Below are 21,260 nucleotides of genomic sequence, written 5' to 3'. Positions count from 1 at the left end.
AGATGGGCTGTATCTCTGGATAGGGAGAGGTTACAGTGAGGGATCATGTTAGGGTGAGTCCTTAGCATTGCTTGAAAGCTGGACCAGTAACTGACTCGCTGTTTTTTACACACACACACACACACCACCCTCTGTTGTTAATGTGAGTGGACGTTGGGAGTGGGTCCCTGAAGGTGAGGTTGTGGTCGATGTATTGTAGTTCTGGTCCTGTCTGATCTACATGTGAGGCTTTTCAAACCAGGGACAGCGTTCCTTTATAATTAACTGTACGGTCCGTTTTTGTTTTGTGATTCTGGAAAAAGGCTTTATGACCCCTGTATAAAGTAGCCCTGTTGGTCTGATCTTGTATGACTGAGGTAAATAGACTGGACGGGATGGTGTTGTTGCCAGGCACTAGAGATGCAGAATTAAATCAGGAAGATGAGAATGGTTAAAAGTTTTAATGGAGTTGTGTATTTTCAGATTTGACATTTGTATTTTGGCACTAAAGTTATTGCTTTTTACGTGACATTTGACCAGTTTTAAAAGAAACAGCATCCTTTTTTTAAAGTATAAAATCTGCAAAATATATGCAATGATGTATATGTAATATTCAATCCTCAAATATAATCCAGGTTGTATAAACTTTTGTATAGTGAGTTTTAATATCGTATGGCCGTACCAATATGTATTGATTCTTATCAAAAGCCTTAGTTGTCCACCCAAAGTGCTCCCTTAGAGTACAGTACCCTACACCTACCTGAACTTTACAAAGCATTAATAACTATATTTTGTTGCGTTTTTTTTATTTGTACCCTTTTTGAATAAAATAGATTTGTACTGTATATTTGTACCGCTGTGAACTACTTAATGCTGTTTTGTTTTTGTTTTGCTGTTTTAATTCTATGTACTTAAGGACACAAAGATATTGTATTTTTATTGTTACAGCTAACTTCTTGGAGACATTGCATTTATCATGTTTGTTAAGTAAACACAATAATAATATATATATATATATATATATATATACACACTTACTATTACCCTATTTTCAGAGTTGTGTTTTATTTGGTCTCTTCTTTGACTGGTCCACATGGAGAGGTGATATGTGGGTTCTGGAGCTAGTTCCAGGGTCATGAACCATCTCATCTGCAGCTTTGGGTTATGAATGATTTTATTACCAGAGTTCAAATTTGAGTCTGAATGAACTATAGAGTTGTTTAACTACAGTACAGTATTTTCATTCCTATCATTCCATGTTCCTTCTCTGTTCACATCCCAGAGTTCGCATTGGATAGCACTACTCTGTGTAGGTGTTATAGAGGTTTATGATACTGTCTGTGTCTGCCATGAATAGAGAGGCCATTGTGGTCTGGAGAGAGCCAGTCCATGAGTGGCATGCTTTATTTGCTGACTGGTGCATAGGATGAACTGAAAGAGAAGAGAACGATTACTACACAGCGCGGGTGTCAAAGTCAATGTTTATTTATTTCATTCTATTCCTGCTTTTAACATGATCTGTACATCTGTTAATCCAGTAGCAGAATGGCTGCCGTAAAAGTACCGTTCTGAGCAGTGACAACAGAACGAGCGTAAAGTGTTTCTGTTTTTCACTTTTGTTTACCCTCATTGATTTTGGCCTTCTTAAAATGATTTCCTTTGTAAACATGGACATCAAGAGAATATCCTGATAGACTAGTAAAAAGGCCAAAGTTCAAAGAACATCTTTTGATTAAATTGAACAAAAACAGGCAGGCATAGAATAACAGTAGAATACAAGTTCATATTGAACCATTCTAGAACATATGCAGTTTCACGACATGCAGTGTTAACCTAATCCAGACTGTCACGCTAGGCAGAGCTTTAGACAGTGCTGTTCAAAAGCACAAACAGAACCTGGGAAACTGTCTACAATTTCCTTTTGTAGTATTTTAATGTCAAAGAAGAGCGTACTCCACATTTTCCATTGCATTATTCCACTGTGTAAGGATGATGACACTAATATCAGCTGCCAGTTCAAATCAGTCAGAATACCCAGTATTCATTATTGTTCAGTACTTGGCAGAAATGTTGTTACAGATTTTATAGCAAAGATAATGACCGTGTGTGACAACACTGTCTGCAGCATGGCTCTGCTCTCTGTGTATCTTAAATTAGGATAGTGATATGACCCTGCTGAAAAGAAGTTCATGGACCAGGGCGCTGAATCTATGGCCAAAGAGGTCTCGCTGAGTTGCATCGCCTGAGTTGCACAATTCCATACATTTGAGTCCATTTGTTTTTTACTGCAATCTGCATAGTTTTAAGAGTCAAATTTCCCTTGGAATAAACAGCATTGTTGCATAGAGGTTTGAACCACTCCTAGACTTAAGGACAATTAGAATATAATAGCTTTTTCCCCTGTTGAGCGGGATGCTATTCTGTTCTGGGCTTTAGCCTGGTAGTGGCTCAAACTGAGAACCGGCTTAGTTCCTATCTTAAGGACTACTCCAGAAAACGAATCATGTACTGTAACATTGTCAATATGTGTCTGCAGAGCTCAGTTGTGAAACATTGTGTATCGGAGGTAACCTTTGTGGCAAGTAATTGAGAACATATGACCAAAGAGAAGGGAAAAAAATACATACAGTATAGAACCAAACATGGCAAAATGTGTACTTTCATCTATTATATAACAAACCAAAAAAATATCCCCAACTTTCTTTACAAAATATATATTCACATGTTGCATAAATATCAATTGGAATGAGGTCAATGAAACAGATAAGACCAGAGATCTCTCCCAACTGGGCGAGGGTCAACAGGTTTAATAATGAGTCTAGAACATGCTCATTGGAGAGTGGAACTCTGCAAAGTGAGATCACTGGAAAAATGCAAAGATTAGTTATTCAAAATATAGCTGATATACCCTGACACAAGCAGTTGAAGTCGGAAGTTTACATACACCTTATCCAAAAACATTTAAACTCAGTGCTTCACAATTCCTGACATTTAATCCTAGTAAAAAATCCCTGTCTTAAGCCAGTTAAGATCAATTTTATTTGAATGTGAAATGTCAGAATAATAGAGGGAATGATTTATTTCAGCTTTTATTTATTTCATCACATTCCCAGTGGGTTAGACGTTTACATGCACTCAGTATTTGGTAGCATTGCCTTTAAATTGTTTAACTTGGGTCAAACGTTTCGGGTAGCCTTCCACAAGCTTCCCCAAATAAGTTGGGTGAATTTTGGCCCATTCCTCCTGACAGAGCTGGTGTAACTGAGTCAGGTTTGTAGGCCTCCTTGCTCGCACACGCCTTTTCAGTTCTGCCCACAAATATTCTATAGGATTGAGGTCAGGGCTTTGTGATGGCCACTCCAATACATTGACTTTGTTGTCCTTAAGCCATTTTGCCACAACTTTGTTAGTATGCTTGGGGTCATTGTCCATTTGGAAGACCCATTTGCCACCAAGCTTTAACTTCCTGACTGATGTCTTGAGATGTGGATATATTGAAGCAACATTTTCCTTCCTCATGATGCCATCTATTTTGTGAAGTGCATCAATCCCTCCTGCAGCAAAGCACCCCCACAACATGATGCTGCCACCGCCGTGCTTCACGGTTGGGATGGTGTTCTTCAGCTTGCAAGCATCCCCCTTTTTCCTCCAAACATAAAGATGGTCACTATGGCCAAACATTTCTATTTTTGTTTCATCAGACCAGAGGACATTTCTCCAAAAAGTACAATCTTTGTCCCCATGTGCAGTTGCAAACCGTAGTCTGGCTTTTTTATGGCGGTTTTGGAGCAGTGGCTTCTTCCTTGCTGAGCGGCCTTTCAGGTTATGTCGATATAGGACTTGTTAAACTGTGGATATAGATACTACCTGTTTCCTCCAGCATCTTCACAAGGTCCTTTGCTGTTGTTCTGAAATTGATTTGCACTTTTCGCACCAAAGTACGTTCATCTCTAGGAGACAGAAAGCGTCTCCTTCCTCAGCGGTATGACAGCTGCGTGGTCCCATGGTGTTTATACTTGTGTACTATTGTTTGTACAGATGAACGTGGTACCTTCATGCGTTCAAGGATGAACCAGACTTGTGAAATTTTTTTCTGAAGTCTTGGCTGATCTCCCCATGATGTCAAGCAAAGAGGCACGGAGTTTGAAGGTAGGCCTTGAAATACATCCACAGGTACACCTCCAATTGTCTCAAATTATGTAAATTAGTCTATCAGAAGCATCTAAAACCATGACATAATTTTCTGGAATTTTCCAGGCACAGTCAAGTTAGTGTATGTAAATTTCTGGAATTGTGATCCAGTGAATTAAAAGGGAAATAATCTGTAAACAATTGTTGGAAAAATGACTTGTGTCATGCACAAAGTAGATGTCCTAACCGACTTGCCAAACCTATAGTTTGTTAACAAGTCATTTGTGGACTGGTTGAAAAACGAGTTTTAATGACTCCAACCTAAGTGTATGTAAACTTCCGACTTCAACTGTATGAGCATATTTCAATACGTTGGCTAAGTGAGGAAGGAAATATGACAATTTGGGGCATTTAGAAAAATGCAAGTAAATTAGCACTCTCAGTTCACATGTTTAGTCCTAAATGTCCGAGAGGTAACTAACATATACAGAACAGTAACAGCAGCAAAGATTGTGGTTTGATGGGCCAAAAAATGCCAATGCAACAGAAGATGTAATGTAAAAAGGAAATTATTACCAACTACTTGGCAAAGGTTAAGTGTTGAAGGTACGAGGGAAAAACAGAGTAAGGAAGGTCAATGTGACTAATAAAAGGCAAAGAGACCTACAGTAGTGGCAGTATATTTTGAGTTGAAGAGAATATGCTGGAATGGAGGATAATGTTGCTCAAAACAGGGATCATTAAATAGTACAGCATATTTAGAGCATAGCGGATAGAAATGTGATGTATAGAACAGGCCCGTTTTCTATCGTTCCCGTTTTATACAGTACATTTCTGACTATGTCTTACTGAATGTTCTGTCCTGTTGAATATTCTCCTGGTGAGCTGTGAATACGTCCTAAAGATAAACACACCCTCAAACTAAGGAAAAAACCTGCATTCTCTTCTGTAGTGTAACGTGTAAAGAAGCTTGGAGTCAGAACGTAGGCCACAGAGGGCTCGGCCTCAGCCCCTTACTGAGGTAGTTGATTGGGTAGATATGAGCTAGCCAGAGCAGAGACCCACGTTGGCAGCGTGAGAGAGGTGTAGCTACCAGTAAACTCCAGTGACTTTGCTAGCAGAAGGGACAAGAGGCGAGGGAGAGAGCTATGGGCTACGTGACTCATTCCCACCCCTGAAGGTCCATGTACAAAAGATGGAAGGGTGTAACTCCTCCTGTCACAATGGGCTGGTATGTCAAAGTCTGCTTGCCCCCAAAACAGAACAGATAAAATCTCTTTACAACATGCTTTATCAATACCTACCATTAAGTGAAACATTCTTGAACCTGCTCTTATTTCCTGCTAGTCTGTAATAAATTAATGTTATTTGCTGACACAGGAGTTCGGGTATCAAGTCGTTGGACACAGAAGCTGCTGGAATTTCAACCAGCATGGAATGGTTCCATCTGTGGCCATGGCAACCCACAGGCGTAGTGGAGAGGCCATTATAACTGTTAGTGGCCCAGTGTGCTGCCCCCAGTGACCTGGTCCTGCTAGGGCAGCTTCATGAAGAGGCTGTTGTCCAGAGAGGGGACAGGCATGGGGCAGGGGAACTGGAACAGGCTCATGTCTGCCGTCAGGGCAGCCATAGCAGCTGGGTCATGCTCTATCTGACCTCTCAGGGAGGGGTCAATCTTCTCTAGCCGCCGTTTCAGTCTCTTGGCCTCTCTCTCCCGGATCAGCCTGGCCTGCCTCTTATCTGGCGTCTCGTTGGCCCTCTTCATCCGCATGGCCTCCCTGTCACGCAGAAGCCTCCGTGTCCGTTGCTCCTCTGTCTCCTGCAGCCTCTGCATCCGCTTGGCTTCGCGGTCCCGCAGCCTCCGCAGTTCCCGCTCCTCGGGTGACTCGTGCTCCCGCTTGGTCTTCTTGGCGGAGCGCTCGCGCTCTAGACGGTGCATGCGTGCCTCCACCGGCTCGTTCTTTCTGCGCATGGCCCACTTCCTCATGGGAGACTGGGCGTCCACCAGCTGCTGGTAAGCCACACAGCTGTTGCACACCAGCAGCACTCCGGCCGGGTGCACAGGCATGGGGCTCAGGATGTCTGGCAGCATGGGTAGGCCGGGTGAGGGGCTGAGGGCGTCAGGGAAAGAGGGGGGTGAAGAGAGGAGGCTGTGGTGCAGTGAAGGGAGTGGGTGGCCTGGGAGGTGTCCGAGACCTTGGCCATGGTTGTGTCCTGGGCCATGTCCATGTCCTTGGTTGTGGCCGGGGTTGTATCCCGGGCCGTGGCTGTGTCCCGGGATGTGGCCTGTGCCACGGCCAGGGTTGTTTCCTTGGTTGTGGCTGGGCCCGTGGCCGTGTCCCAGGCCATGACCGGGGTTGCCCATGGGGCTGCTGGAGAGAGACCGGGACATGGAACAGTTCTCATCTCCGCTGCTGCATTCCATACTGCTGCCTGTGTTCAGGACCTCTCTGAGCTTCTCCCTGTGTAGGGGGGCAGAGATGTGAGTAGTTACAGGACACAGCTGTTACAGGCTAGCGCAGACAGACAGCCTAACTCGCTAAACTCTGTAGATAACCCATGTCATTGTGTGTGTGAAAGGCTGAAGCACTATACTAGGGTATAGGACTGAAATGAGGTAGTAGTGGTTGTAGCTCACTCCAGTAACCACGAGCACAACCTTTCCTTGATCTTAACTGGCGGCTTTAATCTGTAGTTTTAGTCAGAATTATCACCTTCTGTGAGAACTAAAGTAAATGAAAATACAGTTAAGCACACTCTTACAACTTTCTTGCCTTATGTTTGACTTTGACTTATGAGTGATTACCTTGATTTAACTCTGAAGTGCTTACATACAGTCGTGGCCAAAAGTTGAGAATGACACAAATATTAATTTCCACAAAGTTTGCTGCTTCAGTGTCTTTAGATATTTTTGTCAGGTGTTACTTTGGAATACTGAAGTATAATTACAAGCATTTCATAAGTGTCAAATGCTTTTATTTACAATTACATGAAGTTGATGCAAAGAGTCAATATTTGCAGTGTTGGCCCTTTTTCCAGACCTCTGCAATCCGCCCTGGCATGCTTTCAATTAACTTCTGGGCCACATCCTGACTGATGGCAGCCCATTCTTGCATAATCAATGCTTGGAGTTTGTCAGAATTTGTGGGTTTTTGTTTCTCCACCCACCTCTTGAGGATTAACCACAAGTTCTCAATGGGATTAAGGTCTGGGGAGTTTCCTGGCCATGGACCCAAAATATTGATGTTTTGTTCTCTGAGCCACTTAGTTATCACTTTTGCCTTATGGCAAGGTGCTCCATCATGCTGGAAAAGGCATTGTTCTTCACCAAACTGTTCCTGGATGGTTGGGAGAAGTTGCTCTCGGAGGATGTGTTGGTTCCATTCTTTATTCATGGCTGTGTTCTTAGGCCAAATTGTGAGTGAGCCCACTCCCTTGGCTGAGAAGCATCTAAGGATGCTTTACTGTTGGCATGACACAGGACTGATGGTAGCGCTCACCTTGTCTTCTCCGGACAAGCTTTTTTCCGGATGCCTGTTACAGGAATTATATTCCTCTGTTTTAATACCCGATTAAAATTAAACACTGTCAATTCCTAAGAATTTGTAAGACTCTTATTTGCATAAAATGGACAGAGACCAGTCTCAAATCAACCAGCTGCGTTTATTCTCGAGAGTACTGAACATGATACAGTTTACCACAGATTATAAACTGAAAATGACGTCATTAGTTTACGTACTACCCCGTCAAATCAACCAGCAGTACAATGGCTGTATAGTTCTCAAGCCTTCCCACATCGTCTCTCCCTACTAAGATAATTTACGACCCAAGCCAAGGTCTGCCTGTGTAGATAAGCATTCTATCCAGTCTGGCTATAAGTTCATTCATTTCTACCAAGGAACAGACAGTCATTGTTCTAATTCTTGATTATATTTACACACATTATATTCAGTACTAAGGTTAAAATAAAATTCATACATCTATACAGTAACATAATAGTTTTCTGATTAGTCAGTCCTGATTGAAATGTATACATAATTAGTCATTATTGATAAAAAATCCCTTAACAATGCCCCAAACAATTGGAAAGGAGGTTCATCAGAGAAAATTACTTTACCCCAGTCCTCAGCAGTCCAATCCCTGTACCTTTTGCAGAATATCAGTCTGTCCCTGATGTCTTTCCTGGAGAGAAGTGGCTTCTTTGCTGCCCTTTTTGACATTAGACCATCCTCCGAAAGTCTTCGCCTCACTGTGCGTGTAGATGCGCGTGCAGATGCACTCACACCTGCCTGCTGCCATTCCTGAGCAAGCTCTGTACTGGTGTTGCCCCGATCCCGCAGTTGAATCAACTTTAGCGCTTACTGGACTTTCTTGGGCGCCCTGAAGCCTTCTTCACAACAATTGAACCGAAGTTCTTGATGGTCTGATAAATGGTTGATTTAGGTGCAATCTTACTGGCAGCAATATCCTTGCCTGTGAAGCCCTTTTTGTGCAAAGCAATGATGACAGCACATGTTTCCCTGCAGGTAACCATGACTGACAGAGGAAGAACAATGATTCCAAGCACCCACCCTCCTTTTGAAGCTTCCAGTCTGTTATTCAAACTCAATCAGCATGACAGAGTGATCTCCAGCCTCGTCAACACTCACACCTGTGTTAACGAGAGAATCACTGACATGATGTCAGCTGGTCCTATTGTGGCAGGGCTGAAATGCAGTGGAAATGTTTTTTTGGGATTCAGTTCATTTGCATGGCAAAGAGGGACTTTGCAATTAATTGCAATTCATCTGATCACTCTTCATAACATTCTGAAGTATATGCAAATTGCCATCATATAAACTGAGGCAGCAGACTTTGTGAAAATTCATATTTGTGTCATTCTCAAAACTTTTGTCCACGACTGTACATAAACAGTTTAGCCGGAGCTATAACAGTGTCAGATTAAACACATGAATAAAGGAAAAAAATACCTCATTGTCTGCTTATTACAGAAGGGAGGAAATCAAAAACTTCCCACGTATTATTCCTGTTATAATTTCACGCTTCATCCTTAATTATTATAACGTTACCATCCTAACATACACAATTCAGCCTTTACGAACTATACCCGAAGACATGAAAACTTGGGGATTGCCTTCACTCCAAAAGGTCTGTTGCTACGATAATAATCCCAATTACAACAGTTCTTAGCCACATAGTTCCGCTTGTCTTATAATTTCCCCTGCATAGCAAACACGTAAACAATAAAAAAACAACGACAGACTTCCAGGTTAATTGTCAGTTACAGTGGTGGAGGAGGCACAGACCTGTTGAAGTTGTTGGTGTTGGTGAAGCGTGTCCCACACACAGCACAGTTGGAGAGGCGGTCCTCAGAGTGGATGAGAAGGTGGCGCCCCAGGGAGCCTGGCGAGCTGAGCGTGCGCCCACAGACTGGGCACACGTAGTTCTTACTGCTGCCCATCAACGATGTGTGCTGCTCCAGACAGACAGACAGAGTTATAGTCATTTAATTAGGTAAAGCACAATGGTTCTCTTTGTTTGTCAGTGTATTTTATAAGCAACCTAAAAGTGAGGACAAACCACAACAGTGCATATCTAAAAATACACATATCTACAATTGTGGCATAAACGTATGTGGTTATGTTAGGGTTTTCTTCCGTCGACCAAAATGCAGCGTGGTAATTTAGATTCATGTTTAATAAGCGAATAAAACACGAACAGATACAAATACAAGAAACGTAACACGAAACCCTAACAGCCTATACTGGTGCAAAACAAACACAGAGAAAGGAACAATCACCCACGAAACACTCAAAGAATATGGCTGCCTAAATATGGTTCTCAATCAGAGACAACGATAAACACCTGCCTCTGATTGAGAACCACTCCAGACAGCCATAGACTATACTAGAAAACCCCACTAAGCCACAATCCCAATACCTACAAAAACACACCACATAATAAACCCATGTCACACCCTGGCCTGACCAAATTAATAAAGAAAACACAAAATACTAAGACCAGGGCGTGACAGGTTAGCACTACACCATCATGTGAGAAAGTGGTTTGGTGGTAAACGTGTAATTCTGGCTCAGTTAGAAGACACTGATAACTTAAAACAAGTTGAAACATCCAAACCTTAGGTTTGACACATAACCTGATCACATGACTGAATCATAAGTATCCTTCCCTCTTTAGTGTAGTGATGACAGTAGCTACCAAGGAGGTTCAATGGTGATTATCTACCCCTAGCCCATTATCCCCCTGATCCAACCGCTGAAGCCTAAGGAGGCTTTGGCCCCGTCTGAATACTTGGTGCCATGGTGGGCTGTCTGGTACTGTACTGTCCTCACCTGGTAGACGTGTGTGATGAGCTGCTCGGGGCTGCTGAACTCCAGGGTGCACAGAGGACACACACAGCTGCTCATCAGGTCGGCCCCCTCCTCACTCTCCTGAGAAATACAAAGGCATCAGTACTACTGTACACTCAGATACTGTGGATGCAATGTGGAGCTACCATACAGATCTGTTTCATCAGTAATATGTATGCTAATGATTGTGTAATAATACAGTAAGTTATGTAATGGTGGTATATTAGAAGAGGATTTCATGTGTTCATCTAAAAGGGTGGATATGCTCATCCTCTCTACAGTACCTCCATGGCTGGTCCTGGGAGCAGGAATCCTGAATGGTAGGTCATAAGGTTGTGTGTGTGTGTGTGTGTGTGTGAATGAGAGAGAATTACCCTCAGGCCCCCAGTGACTAATTGACTGTCTCTATGACACACTGTATGACTCTGCCATGGTTGTGAATCACACCACACAACCCAAGATGCTTTCTGTTTCTGGGGTCTGAAGGTGTGAGGATATTCTGTAATCGCCAGTTTACAATTTACAAATGCAATGTATTCAGACGTATTCTTGTGCTGCATCTTTTTTGTAGGATTATTGAATAGCATAATTCTGGAAATGGACAGTGCGGGGTGGGGCAATAACCTTTCCGCATATGTCTAGAGGGCCAGATGACCCTGAGATCTGTAGAACACTATCAAATCAGGAAGGAAATGCATGTGTGAATCAGCAACCAGGCAGGCCCACACTCAGTGAACACACATGATAACAGTACTAGGAGGAGAGAACACCTGACACCTAACCCTGACAGTGACACTCACTTCTTTAACTCCCCTGTGGTGTGTTCTCTTGGTGGAGGTCATGTGGTCGTCAGCTGAGGTGTTGGAGGATGAGTCGTGGTTGTCCAGGTCGCTATCACTGTCTTCTATGGAGGCAAACACAGCCCTATCAATATAGACAGACAACAGAACACAGACCTAGTCATATTCTCTCACAACACCCCCTACAGAGAGTATGTCACATTAGGGTCAGGGAAATGCCCTAAATGCCTACCTGAAATGCTGTCCTGTTGGGAATTGTTGCTGTGGCATTCGCTGTCCTCAATGAAATCGTCCCTGCCATCCATGTTAATAGTGTGAAGGGGGCCTGCAAAGCCGGTGCTGTGGAAGGGCCCTGTGAACAGAGGAGTCACAGGGAGATGATAGGACCATCAGAGGGAGGGGTGGCCCAATTTAACTAGGCATATCCACCTGATTTTCAAACACTTAAAACACGGAAGCCAAATGCAGAAACTACGGATACAACTTCCTTATCATAATTCATATTCGAGCCACTAGAAATCCCTGCATTAGCATGTTTCTTTTTGCTGATAAATCCTGAAAAAAAATACACCATATTACTGGCCTGCTAATGTGCCTGGACCTTGTAGGCTAACAGCTGAGTAAAACCCCAGAACTGATCCAAATGGTTGCCCAATCAGGCAAGCTAGATGCAGCCATTTCTAAATGAACATTTAAAAACGCTAGGCTTTTGAGCATTATTCAAAAGACAAACTACAGTGAAAATACTACAGCCTAGACTAGAGTTTTATACTCAATTGAAAACAAAATTCTTCATTACATTGTGTTGTTGTAGCCTAGGTAGCCTAGGTTATTCACTGCAGTATAAAGCCTAACATTGAGCTTATGAATTATGGGTTAATATGCATACGTTTCTAATTTAGGAGACAGTCCACATCCCATGCCTGTCAGTCTGTTGCGCAATTACACACCTGGGGTCTCTTCCTCTTAAATCTTGTGGAGTCCCAGAAAAAGCCAGACCACAAAAGCTTGTTGGACACTTATTTCGACTTATTTTCTTTAGCCTACTAATAGCCTATTAGAGGAGAGATACATGCTTGCGGAATGTAAAATAGGCTACAGCATTAAGAACGGGCAGGGAGTTGGAAAGGAGAAGCCCATATTTTCCTATAGTAGGCCTATCTTAACACTGGGCTACATCCTGACAGAACACACACACGTGGCCTGCTTATGTACCTTTCTGGCCCTTAACTGTTGAGAATAGTCCCAAACTGATCCAAATGGTTGCATAACCAGGCCTAGGCTGTAGGCATATGCAGTTATCTTTTTACAAAATCGGACGTCTGAGGTGTTATTCAAATTAGCCTACATCAAATGGACAATAACTGTGCACTCAAATGAGAACAGTAAAACGTTTTTTCTTGCACTCTGACTGGTAAATATTTTGCTTATTACATCAGCTACACATTACCAGCCTCTTTCCAGCTGTTCCCATTCACAACAGGCTATAGCAGGGGTAGACAACACCGGTCCCTGGGGTGCCGCAGGCACTTCATGTTTTTTATTTCATTGACCTGGAGGATCAGGTATGTTGAATTTAGACAAACATTGAACTGATCAATTAGCTCAGTTGGTCAGGTGGGGTGCCTAGTTGGAAGAAAATCCTGCAGTACCTACGGATTGTTGAGGAGAGAAAGTGCATTGGTGTGATTACTTTTGACCACTTATTATGAGAACACTGTTGCACTGATGCATTGCAAATAGTTGCACGGGACAGAGAGATGAGCACAGTGAAAAATAAGACCCAAAGAAATTGACAACCATTAGAAAAATGGAAGTCACTTGCAAACCACTTGAGCAATGGTGTAACAGATATGCAGGCAATATGGCGTCTGTTGCTGAAATGATACATTTAAATACAGTAGGAGTTAGTATATTGTTTTACATTAGGCCTACATTGATGTATTATTTGCAGTTGTCACTATGACAATGAACACACCCTGAAAGCACTGAATGGTCTGAACCAGTATCTGTGTGTTAGAGAACGCATGGTCACCTTATTAATAGACAGCGTGCAGTAGGATGCGTTGATCAGTTGATTGACAGGTGTAGGACTTCAGAACAATAAAAACTTTCCTCTAGTGTGGATGCTCACCAGCGTGTTATAGTTAGGTAGCCTATAGTTTATCTTTATAGTTATTGGCTTGGTGCCTGGCCCTTAACTCTGACAACACAACTAACGTTATTATCACAACAGAACTATTCTAGTAGGTCTAGCTAACGGAGAATGTGGATGAAATCAATGTAAAATTATGCACTCGTTTACTTAACTTTTATACTGTATACTATAAAATCTCTCCTTAAATAATTGACATTGGCTAATTTGCCACCGGCGAGCTGCAGTAGAGAAGTAAAGTGGAAGTCGAAGCCATCACTTCCGTTGTTTGGCTGTGCCCATAGCAACGTTCGAAAATAAGAGGATACGATGGGAAAGTGTGATCACTACATGTCGACTTTAGTTTTTTTTTACGTTCTTGAAACGCAACACACAGACGCAAACAGGATGCAATTGAACATCTTAAAAAGGCATCAGGTACAAGTAAATGAATACACAAATAAGAATATAATTGTATATCTTAAATGACAGCATTTGGGAATTTGGTTATATAACCTTGAAGCCCATTCAAAAACCGGAAGATCGAAGAACCAAGGCAAAATGGGCGGTCACTTTCCCATCGTATTCTTGATTGAGGCAATCCTCAATGACATAGAAAAAATATATTTGTATTAATTTGAGAGAGTCAGGTGTGTACGAAAAGACAGTTGATATATTACAAGACAATGCAAGAAAATACAGCCAGCAGACAAAGCCTTGGAGGTAAAACGTGCTAGGCATAGGAATGACAGCCCTGGAACAGAAGATTGACAGGTCAGTAGTGCAAGGCGGAGCGTGATCATGAAGTCGGGGGAAGACATTTCTAGAGCACAGACCTGTAATATTTAACATGGAGGGCATAAACACCAGAGAGCCTGGTGTGTAGCCTGCACTTCAGTTACCTGGTGTAGGTGCTGACTAGCCATAAAATCCAAGCAATCTACTACACTTAGCATATTGAAGAAAGTGCTTCAGATTAGAATACCAAGCCTATCCAGCATTAAAGGAGTCGTAGCTACACACATAAACCCATCATAGCTGCTATAATACACTAGCCCCAAGATGGTTATAGAAACACAACATAAAATTCATGAAAGGCCTAAACCTTTAAACAAAATCATTCCCCGAGCCTATATACAGTTGACATGGATGCTTTCATATTCACTGACATGCCAATATAATGCTGCATCAACACATCGCAGAAGTGCACATTGACACATGTACTCACACACAACCAGATCCCCAATTTCACAGAAGCAGAACGAACACACACACTTATCCAAGCATGCTGCAGTCCCAGGGGGAAGCAGCCTGCACTCCTTTCCACTAGCAGCCTGCAAGGCACTGTATCTCCCTCTCTCAGTACCACCCACACACTGCACAGCCTGGCTCACCCTCTGTCCTCCCTGCTCATACGCAGTTCTGACTGTTCTATATCCATACCAGCAGCTCTGAGGGGGAGGCCAATGCCTCATACCAAGGAGCCCATATGTGTCTGCTTAAACCTCTCACATGGCGCTCAGCATTTTACAGCATCTCTGCTCATTGCATTAGTATCCCATTTCCCCTCCGATCTACACCCAAGCTTGACAGGGTTGGAATGGGAGCACAGGGCCTCTCCAGTTGTTAGTGACAGTACACTCATTCCGGTCATCAGTATACGTTAACGGGAGGTTTTATTTTGATCATTTTAAAATCTCTCGAATGGAAAGATATATATATATAAACTGCAACCGTTTAGGTTCCATAGCCCTCCAGTTATTACCCTCCCCTTCCTGTCCAGTCTTTCCATTCAGTGTGATGGAAGGAACATCTTTCATCCAGTTACCTGAGACTGGCAGAGGTAATTACAGCCTCTGTTCTAATCCTGGAGCAACACACCACTGAGGAGCATGGTCTGTGTGCGAGAGGGTTGAGGAATAAAATCTATCATTTAAAAAAAAAAAAACTCCCCTCTAATATTCACAGGGCTGTCATTCCTGCATTAACTTTTTAGCGGAGTGTAGTATGTGAAAATAGTTTGGGCACATTTCCCATAGTGATCCAGGCACTCATTAGCACTGGTAGAGTGGGTCTGATTGTTGAACTATGAACTGCTACAGACTGGCTCCACGGCACACAGCCAATGATTGATGTGAGAGCTACCCATCCCCCACTGCTAGGCTCTGTCTGTACATCTGTCTCTCTTCTCCCACCGGCCCTCCCTCCCCATGTCTCTGCCACTCTGATGTTATCTCTGAGTCTGCGTGTCTGTAGGCAGGAGGTGACGCAGTGTCTGACTGAATCCAGACAAAGACAAACTCATCAGCCAACAGACACAGAGGGAAAGAGGAGGAGGAAGGGGGGGACAAAACAAAACAGACAAAAGAGAGAATGCCAAAACTCTACTCAAACACTAAGCAATGGGGCTCCTGTTGAATTCAAGCTCCCCTCTTTTTTACCCACCCTCGGTTCCAACACACACAGATAGACGCCACACACAAAATACTGTCTTAATCTCAATGAAGTGCTGGGGCCCTGCCTTCCATCCATGTACAGGCACTGTGGTGTTCAGGACCATGGGAATGGTGACATCAGGACCATGGGAATGGTGACAGACATCAGATAATCCCAGACTCCCAGATCATTTCTCACTTCGCCTAATTGGCAGCCTGGTATTTAATTAAGGCAAAACGGAAGTAACCGCCATCACCCCTTTTCTCCAGAATCTCTCCCTCTCTGTGGAGCCCTCCTCCCCAGTGAAGTGTCTGAAATGATCCCAACTCTGCTCTCAGACAAATCAACACAAAATGACCCATCTGTATGGCTTTATAGATCCACAATGAAAACTATTTTTGATACAACCGGAATGCATGCTATCAAAACAGACCTGTTTATCGTCACTAACCCTTTCAGGGCTAATGAGACTTATAAAACAGCTGCTGTTTCCCCTGCTATGCTTTCCCTTTACCCCAGCCATGATTGGCTCAGACAGGCTAGCCGACTAGTTTTCCCATGCTGGTAATGTCTGTGCGCTACATCGAGGGACATTTCACATCAGTTCAGGACACACACACACCACTTTTAAGGATTATTATAATTTTTCATTAGATGGTGGGTTAAGAAAATGGCCTATTATCGTTTTATAAACTATGTGGTATGTGTGTGTGCGTGTGTGAATTTGTCTTGGACCAACTGTATGTGGTCATAGGAAAGTGTGAAAGTCTGATTCATTCTGAGGGTAATAAAAAAAGACGGTTGTTATTTCATAACTATCAGCCAGAAGTAGTACGTGAAGCTGGGAGACGTCACTTTAGAAGCCCCCCCAAAAACGCCTTAAGATTGTTAATGTATGTTGTTGTTTTACTATACTGTGTTTGAACAACAGAGATCTATGGACCAATACGTCTATCAGCAGATCACGCATCCTTACTGTGTTACTGTTTCCCGTGACAGATGTTGTTAGCATATAGGGATTATTGAGGCCATTAGAGCAATACGTATTTCAACACCATATTTAAACAAACTAGCCTCGCCTATGTTTAGAAAAGGACCCTAAAGGCTACATGGACTTATGCGTCCCCAGGCATCCAGTAGCCTACACTGAAGGATCAGCAGGCCAATTCATCATGCACTCAGTTTGACCTTTTAGCATGCATAGGAAAAGGACATCATCACCATCGGTAGAAATGTTTGTCAGGCAACTACACAGCTACCAAACCTGTAGTACCTAGACTATACCTGCTCTGGAGTAGTCTCCCATTGGAATTGGAGGAATGTTGCTTGCAGATAGCCAACGTAGTCAGTGACACTGAAAAACATCCTCCCCTAAGCCGGTGACTATGACAGACACAACAGCACTCATGGAACAGAAACGTTTAACGAAACGTGTTTTAGTGTGCTCTGATTACAGAAACCAAGCAGTGCACCTTTCCATAAAAAAAAAAAGATATGGTCTCTTATTTTGGCCCCAGGCATTGACAATGCTAGTGGTATGACCGACATCGCTATTCTCCACTGGCTGTACTGGTTCTGTATCTGAATCTAAGATGTCAATGTGAGAGCTTATCCAGAGAAACAGAAAGTACAGTCAATGCAAAAGCATGTTGTACCTAGTTTAAACTGACATTTTATGAGGGACAACATCTTACATGGATTCTGAGACCAAGAAGGGTGAAATCTGTCCTAATCTCAAGACTAACATTGTTTATTTTCATTGACATTGGTAGGCTATATCGTACTCTCAAAACAAGAGTTGAAAACAGGGACCAGCATGCCAAACAAATAATCTAATGAAAAACCACCAACAGAAGCGCCGGTAAACACATGGAAATAACTATTTGAATAGTTTCCCTCGGAGAAAACGACCTGCGCATGCAATTGTGAGGTTGTCATCTCCATACAAATATGAATATCATAGTATTAGTAGCCTAATAATGGTTCCTGATAATTTTGGGGGGTTCGAAGATAGACAGTCGTCGGTGTCACGCGCGTTGATTCAATGTATCATCAAAATTATACAAATATTGACGTCTACACGCCACATAGGTTGAACTAAAACATTGTATCAGGCGCTTGTATCAACGATGGTGATTGACACATTGTCTTACAGTACACAATTGCAACGGTGGTGAAAACAATCGTCTAGTTAGATGGATGGAAATGATACTCCTCACTACTTTTCAACAAGTAAAAATGGCATTTACAATACCTGAGATACCTACAATTAACTTTGAAGGGGTTGTTCTGTTTTCGCCTGGACATATTATCCCCCACTCCCGGTTGGAAAAAAATCGAATCTCCTCCTAGCCCAGACAGATTTGAAGATTCCTCTATGCAATCCAGCTGTATTCCGTAAAGGGACTCCCTTTCGAGAGTACAACAATATCACTTAAAAAATGATTTAAAATAAATAACAAGATGCCCGATCAAAATTGTTTACCCATGTAGAGATGAACACAGCTTACACCATTGGTGAGAGTATGGGTCATTTAAATGAATACAAAACAAATAGCCTATATAAAATGTTTAAATAAGCCCAAATGGCTTGGTTACAATCTGATCCACTTAAATTTAAAACACTCTCCTGTCGAGCTATATATAATTTCCAAATGATAGAAAATGCGATGGGGTCCTATCCAAACCGGCCTGAGATGGTATTTGCTCAGCAGCCCCGAGCAGCTACAATCCTGCGTTGCTGTCGCTTTGCCAATGCACTGCAGCGATACACAGGCACAGCTTCTTCTTCGGTATAATGAAGTTCGCACATTTTGTGCATGCTGCCACCTATTGTACGGTAGTGTGTGGTCATCATGTCAATTTTTGTAACACAAAATAAGGGGGGGAAAAAAAAAAAAAAAAGATGCACCACCAACTAACCCTACACCTATTTAATTAAAAAATAATATATATATATATATATATATATATATATATATATATATATATATATATATATATATATATATATATATATATATATATATATATATATATATATATATATATATATATAATTATCACCAGCTCATTCCACTACTTTGACCCTAACTGATCCTACACCAGTCCGACGGCCTGGGAGGACCGGACTCTGGTTCACCACACCTTGTATCTCTTCCGCAGTAAAACCGTATACACCCAAGTACTGCCACCACAACCTCTACCTTCTGTGATTTACATTCCATTTCTGCGGTACAAATTGATAACCATGGCAATAAATGCTAAGAAGCCAACCTTACTGAAGCACAAATTCAAATCAGTCTGTATTGGCCTAAGCCTACTACTCACCCTTGATCCATCATCCTCTACTCTCTTCCCTGCCTCAGCGTGACACCTTCTGTTCTACTCTGACCCTGGCATCTTCAGCCTGTATCTCTCGCACCAGGCACTTCTGATCCCCAACAACACAGGCACCCCCACAATTGACCGTTTTCCCCCACCGATAATACCTTCACCGATTTAACATTACCCAACTTATTTTCTACCCAGCCGGAGACTACACATGGCTCAGCCAAAAGGCAGGATCCGCTTTCTCCAAAAATCTCACTCCCACTGGGCCAGAATCCTCCTTTGCATGACCATCGGAGCGAGGATCTGAGGTCTTCACCTCACATGCCACCACAGGTAATTCATCCTTGGGTTCATTTTCTGCATCTCTGACCTTGATATGGTCTTAATTTTCATCCCACAGGCACAGCTGATATCTATGTTCACAACATGCGCACAGCAATGCATTGTGGGATGTTCAAATCATTTGAGGGTAGATAACCTGTGATGACATAGGAGCAGTGGACTACCGTCAACAATGCACACAATAATACATTGAGCCTACTTCTTTCTCTCCTCGTTTCATGTATTATAATATTTGAATATTGCATATTTTTTAAAGATTTTAGGCTGTAGGTATTTTTAAAAACACACTGACAATTTTAATATTGTAAATTTGAAATAGGCCTATATTCACAAAGCCCCCCAAAAGTAACAAAACAATTTATACCAACTGATTCAATGACATGGTTGCAAAATTCAGTCTGCTCTCCAACATCACAGTCACATAGCTTACCTGTTGTACGTGGCACGTTGCGCACTACAGCCTCTACCAAGAGGTACCTTTATGGTACAGGTGGTACTGCACTCGATTCACCCCATAACCACAGCATTGCTGGTTCAAAACCTGCTCCAGCGGTTCACTCTTATTTTGGAGAAATCAGAGGGAAGTCACAACTGGCAGGGTTTGAAGCCGGGTGTTTGCGACTGTCAAACACATTAGCTGTTACACTAAGAGATCCGAATCTTAAGGTCACTACACACTTCCTTAGAGTCCGGCTCGCATTTCTCTAGTTCCCTGTGCCTGCACCCTTGGGGCACAGGCACAATCAGGGGCCATCCCATTTCTGACACCAGTGTAGTGAAGTCGGAGTGGTAGTCCTGACTCTTTTGAGGAGGTTGCTAGGTGTTGGGTTAGGGCAGCTATACTACTGGTACCAGCAGTGGGAAACCCATGGTTTTTCCTGGCCTTTAATGGACGTTTTTCACTGTTCACATTCTGGTTTGTGCATGGGATACTTTCGGAAGAAGGGGAATATAAGTGCCTCTGTAACCGATGTGAAATGGCTAGCTGGTAAGAGGTCTGGACCTTTATAACCCATGTAGTAGTGTGCATGGCCCGAAACCTGGTGACGCTGGTTGAAACACCGCTCCAGTTGTTCCTATACAGTATATTTTCTGATGGCGGAAAGAAATGTATAATATATTTTTAAAAAGTATAAAGAAGCTATGCAGCGCATGTCCTGATTGAACTTAGTGCGGCATTGTCTGTAAAGTACACTAGATGGAGCCCACAAACCTCACAAAATTACAAATGTCATAACATTACATGTTGACGTCATCACTGACTGCCACGAGGTGAGGTGTGCGAACCGCAGCACGACGTTTACAGACACATTATTACTCATCCGCACATTTCGGACACATCTAAATACGATACATCAAATAGCTACCTAGCTAGGTAGAACACCAGCCAAGCAACATAATCAGATTGTGGCGTGATATAATAACAATACTCGAAGAGTGCATTAACATATCTAAACGGCTCACAAGTGTAGCTAGAAAGGCATGCATGTGTTAGTTAGCTATAAGGGGTTCTTTATCTAGTTACTAGAAGCTATAGCATTATTGCAGTGGTTAAATAAACATGTTCGTATTACCGTAATGCTTACATACATACCAGCATCCCATGTTACCCAATCAAATATCACATAGCAGTATCGAAGCTGGTGGATTTGCTAGCCAATTGAGAATTCTGCAAATAATTTGCACGCTCGCCTGTTTAAGGTCTTCGTTCCTTTCTCATTCCACAAACGTTGA

General features: G+C 42.5%; 1 protein-coding gene across 11 annotated transcripts; it reads right to left on the bottom strand.

Annotated features, from left to right (window-relative positions):
* Window positions 1-4,663: 4,663 nt before the first annotated feature.
* LOC110526406 (zinc finger protein 821) lies at window positions 4,664-21,251 on the bottom strand. 11 transcript variants are annotated; one of them, XM_021607369.2, is made up of 6 exons: window positions 21,121-21,251; window positions 11,514-11,633; window positions 11,282-11,405; window positions 10,464-10,562; window positions 9,417-9,583; window positions 4,664-6,572 (listed from the first exon to the last, which is right to left on the bottom strand). In XM_021607369.2, the coding sequence occupies exons 2-6, from the start codon at window positions 11,549-11,551 to the stop codon at window positions 5,645-5,647; spliced, it is 1,356 nt and encodes a 451-aa protein (XP_021463044.1). In that variant the 5' UTR covers window positions 11,552-11,633; window positions 21,121-21,251; the 3' UTR covers window positions 4,664-5,644. The 11 variants fall into 11 exon arrangements, with proteins under 11 accessions (XP_021463044.1, XP_021463042.1, XP_036836664.1 ...); XM_021607367.2 differs by having other exon boundaries at window positions 11,282-11,385; XM_036980769.1 differs by having other exon boundaries at window positions 11,282-11,382.
* Window positions 21,252-21,260: the final 9 nt, after the last annotated feature.

This window comes from Oncorhynchus mykiss, chromosome 6 (genome assembly GCF_013265735.2).
Source record: "Oncorhynchus mykiss isolate Arlee chromosome 6, USDA_OmykA_1.1, whole genome shotgun sequence".
NCBI lineage: Eukaryota > Metazoa > Chordata > Actinopteri > Salmoniformes > Salmonidae > Oncorhynchus > Oncorhynchus mykiss.
The sequence above is the reverse complement of the archived record's forward strand: the minus strand, read 5'-3'. Positions and strand labels throughout refer to the sequence as shown.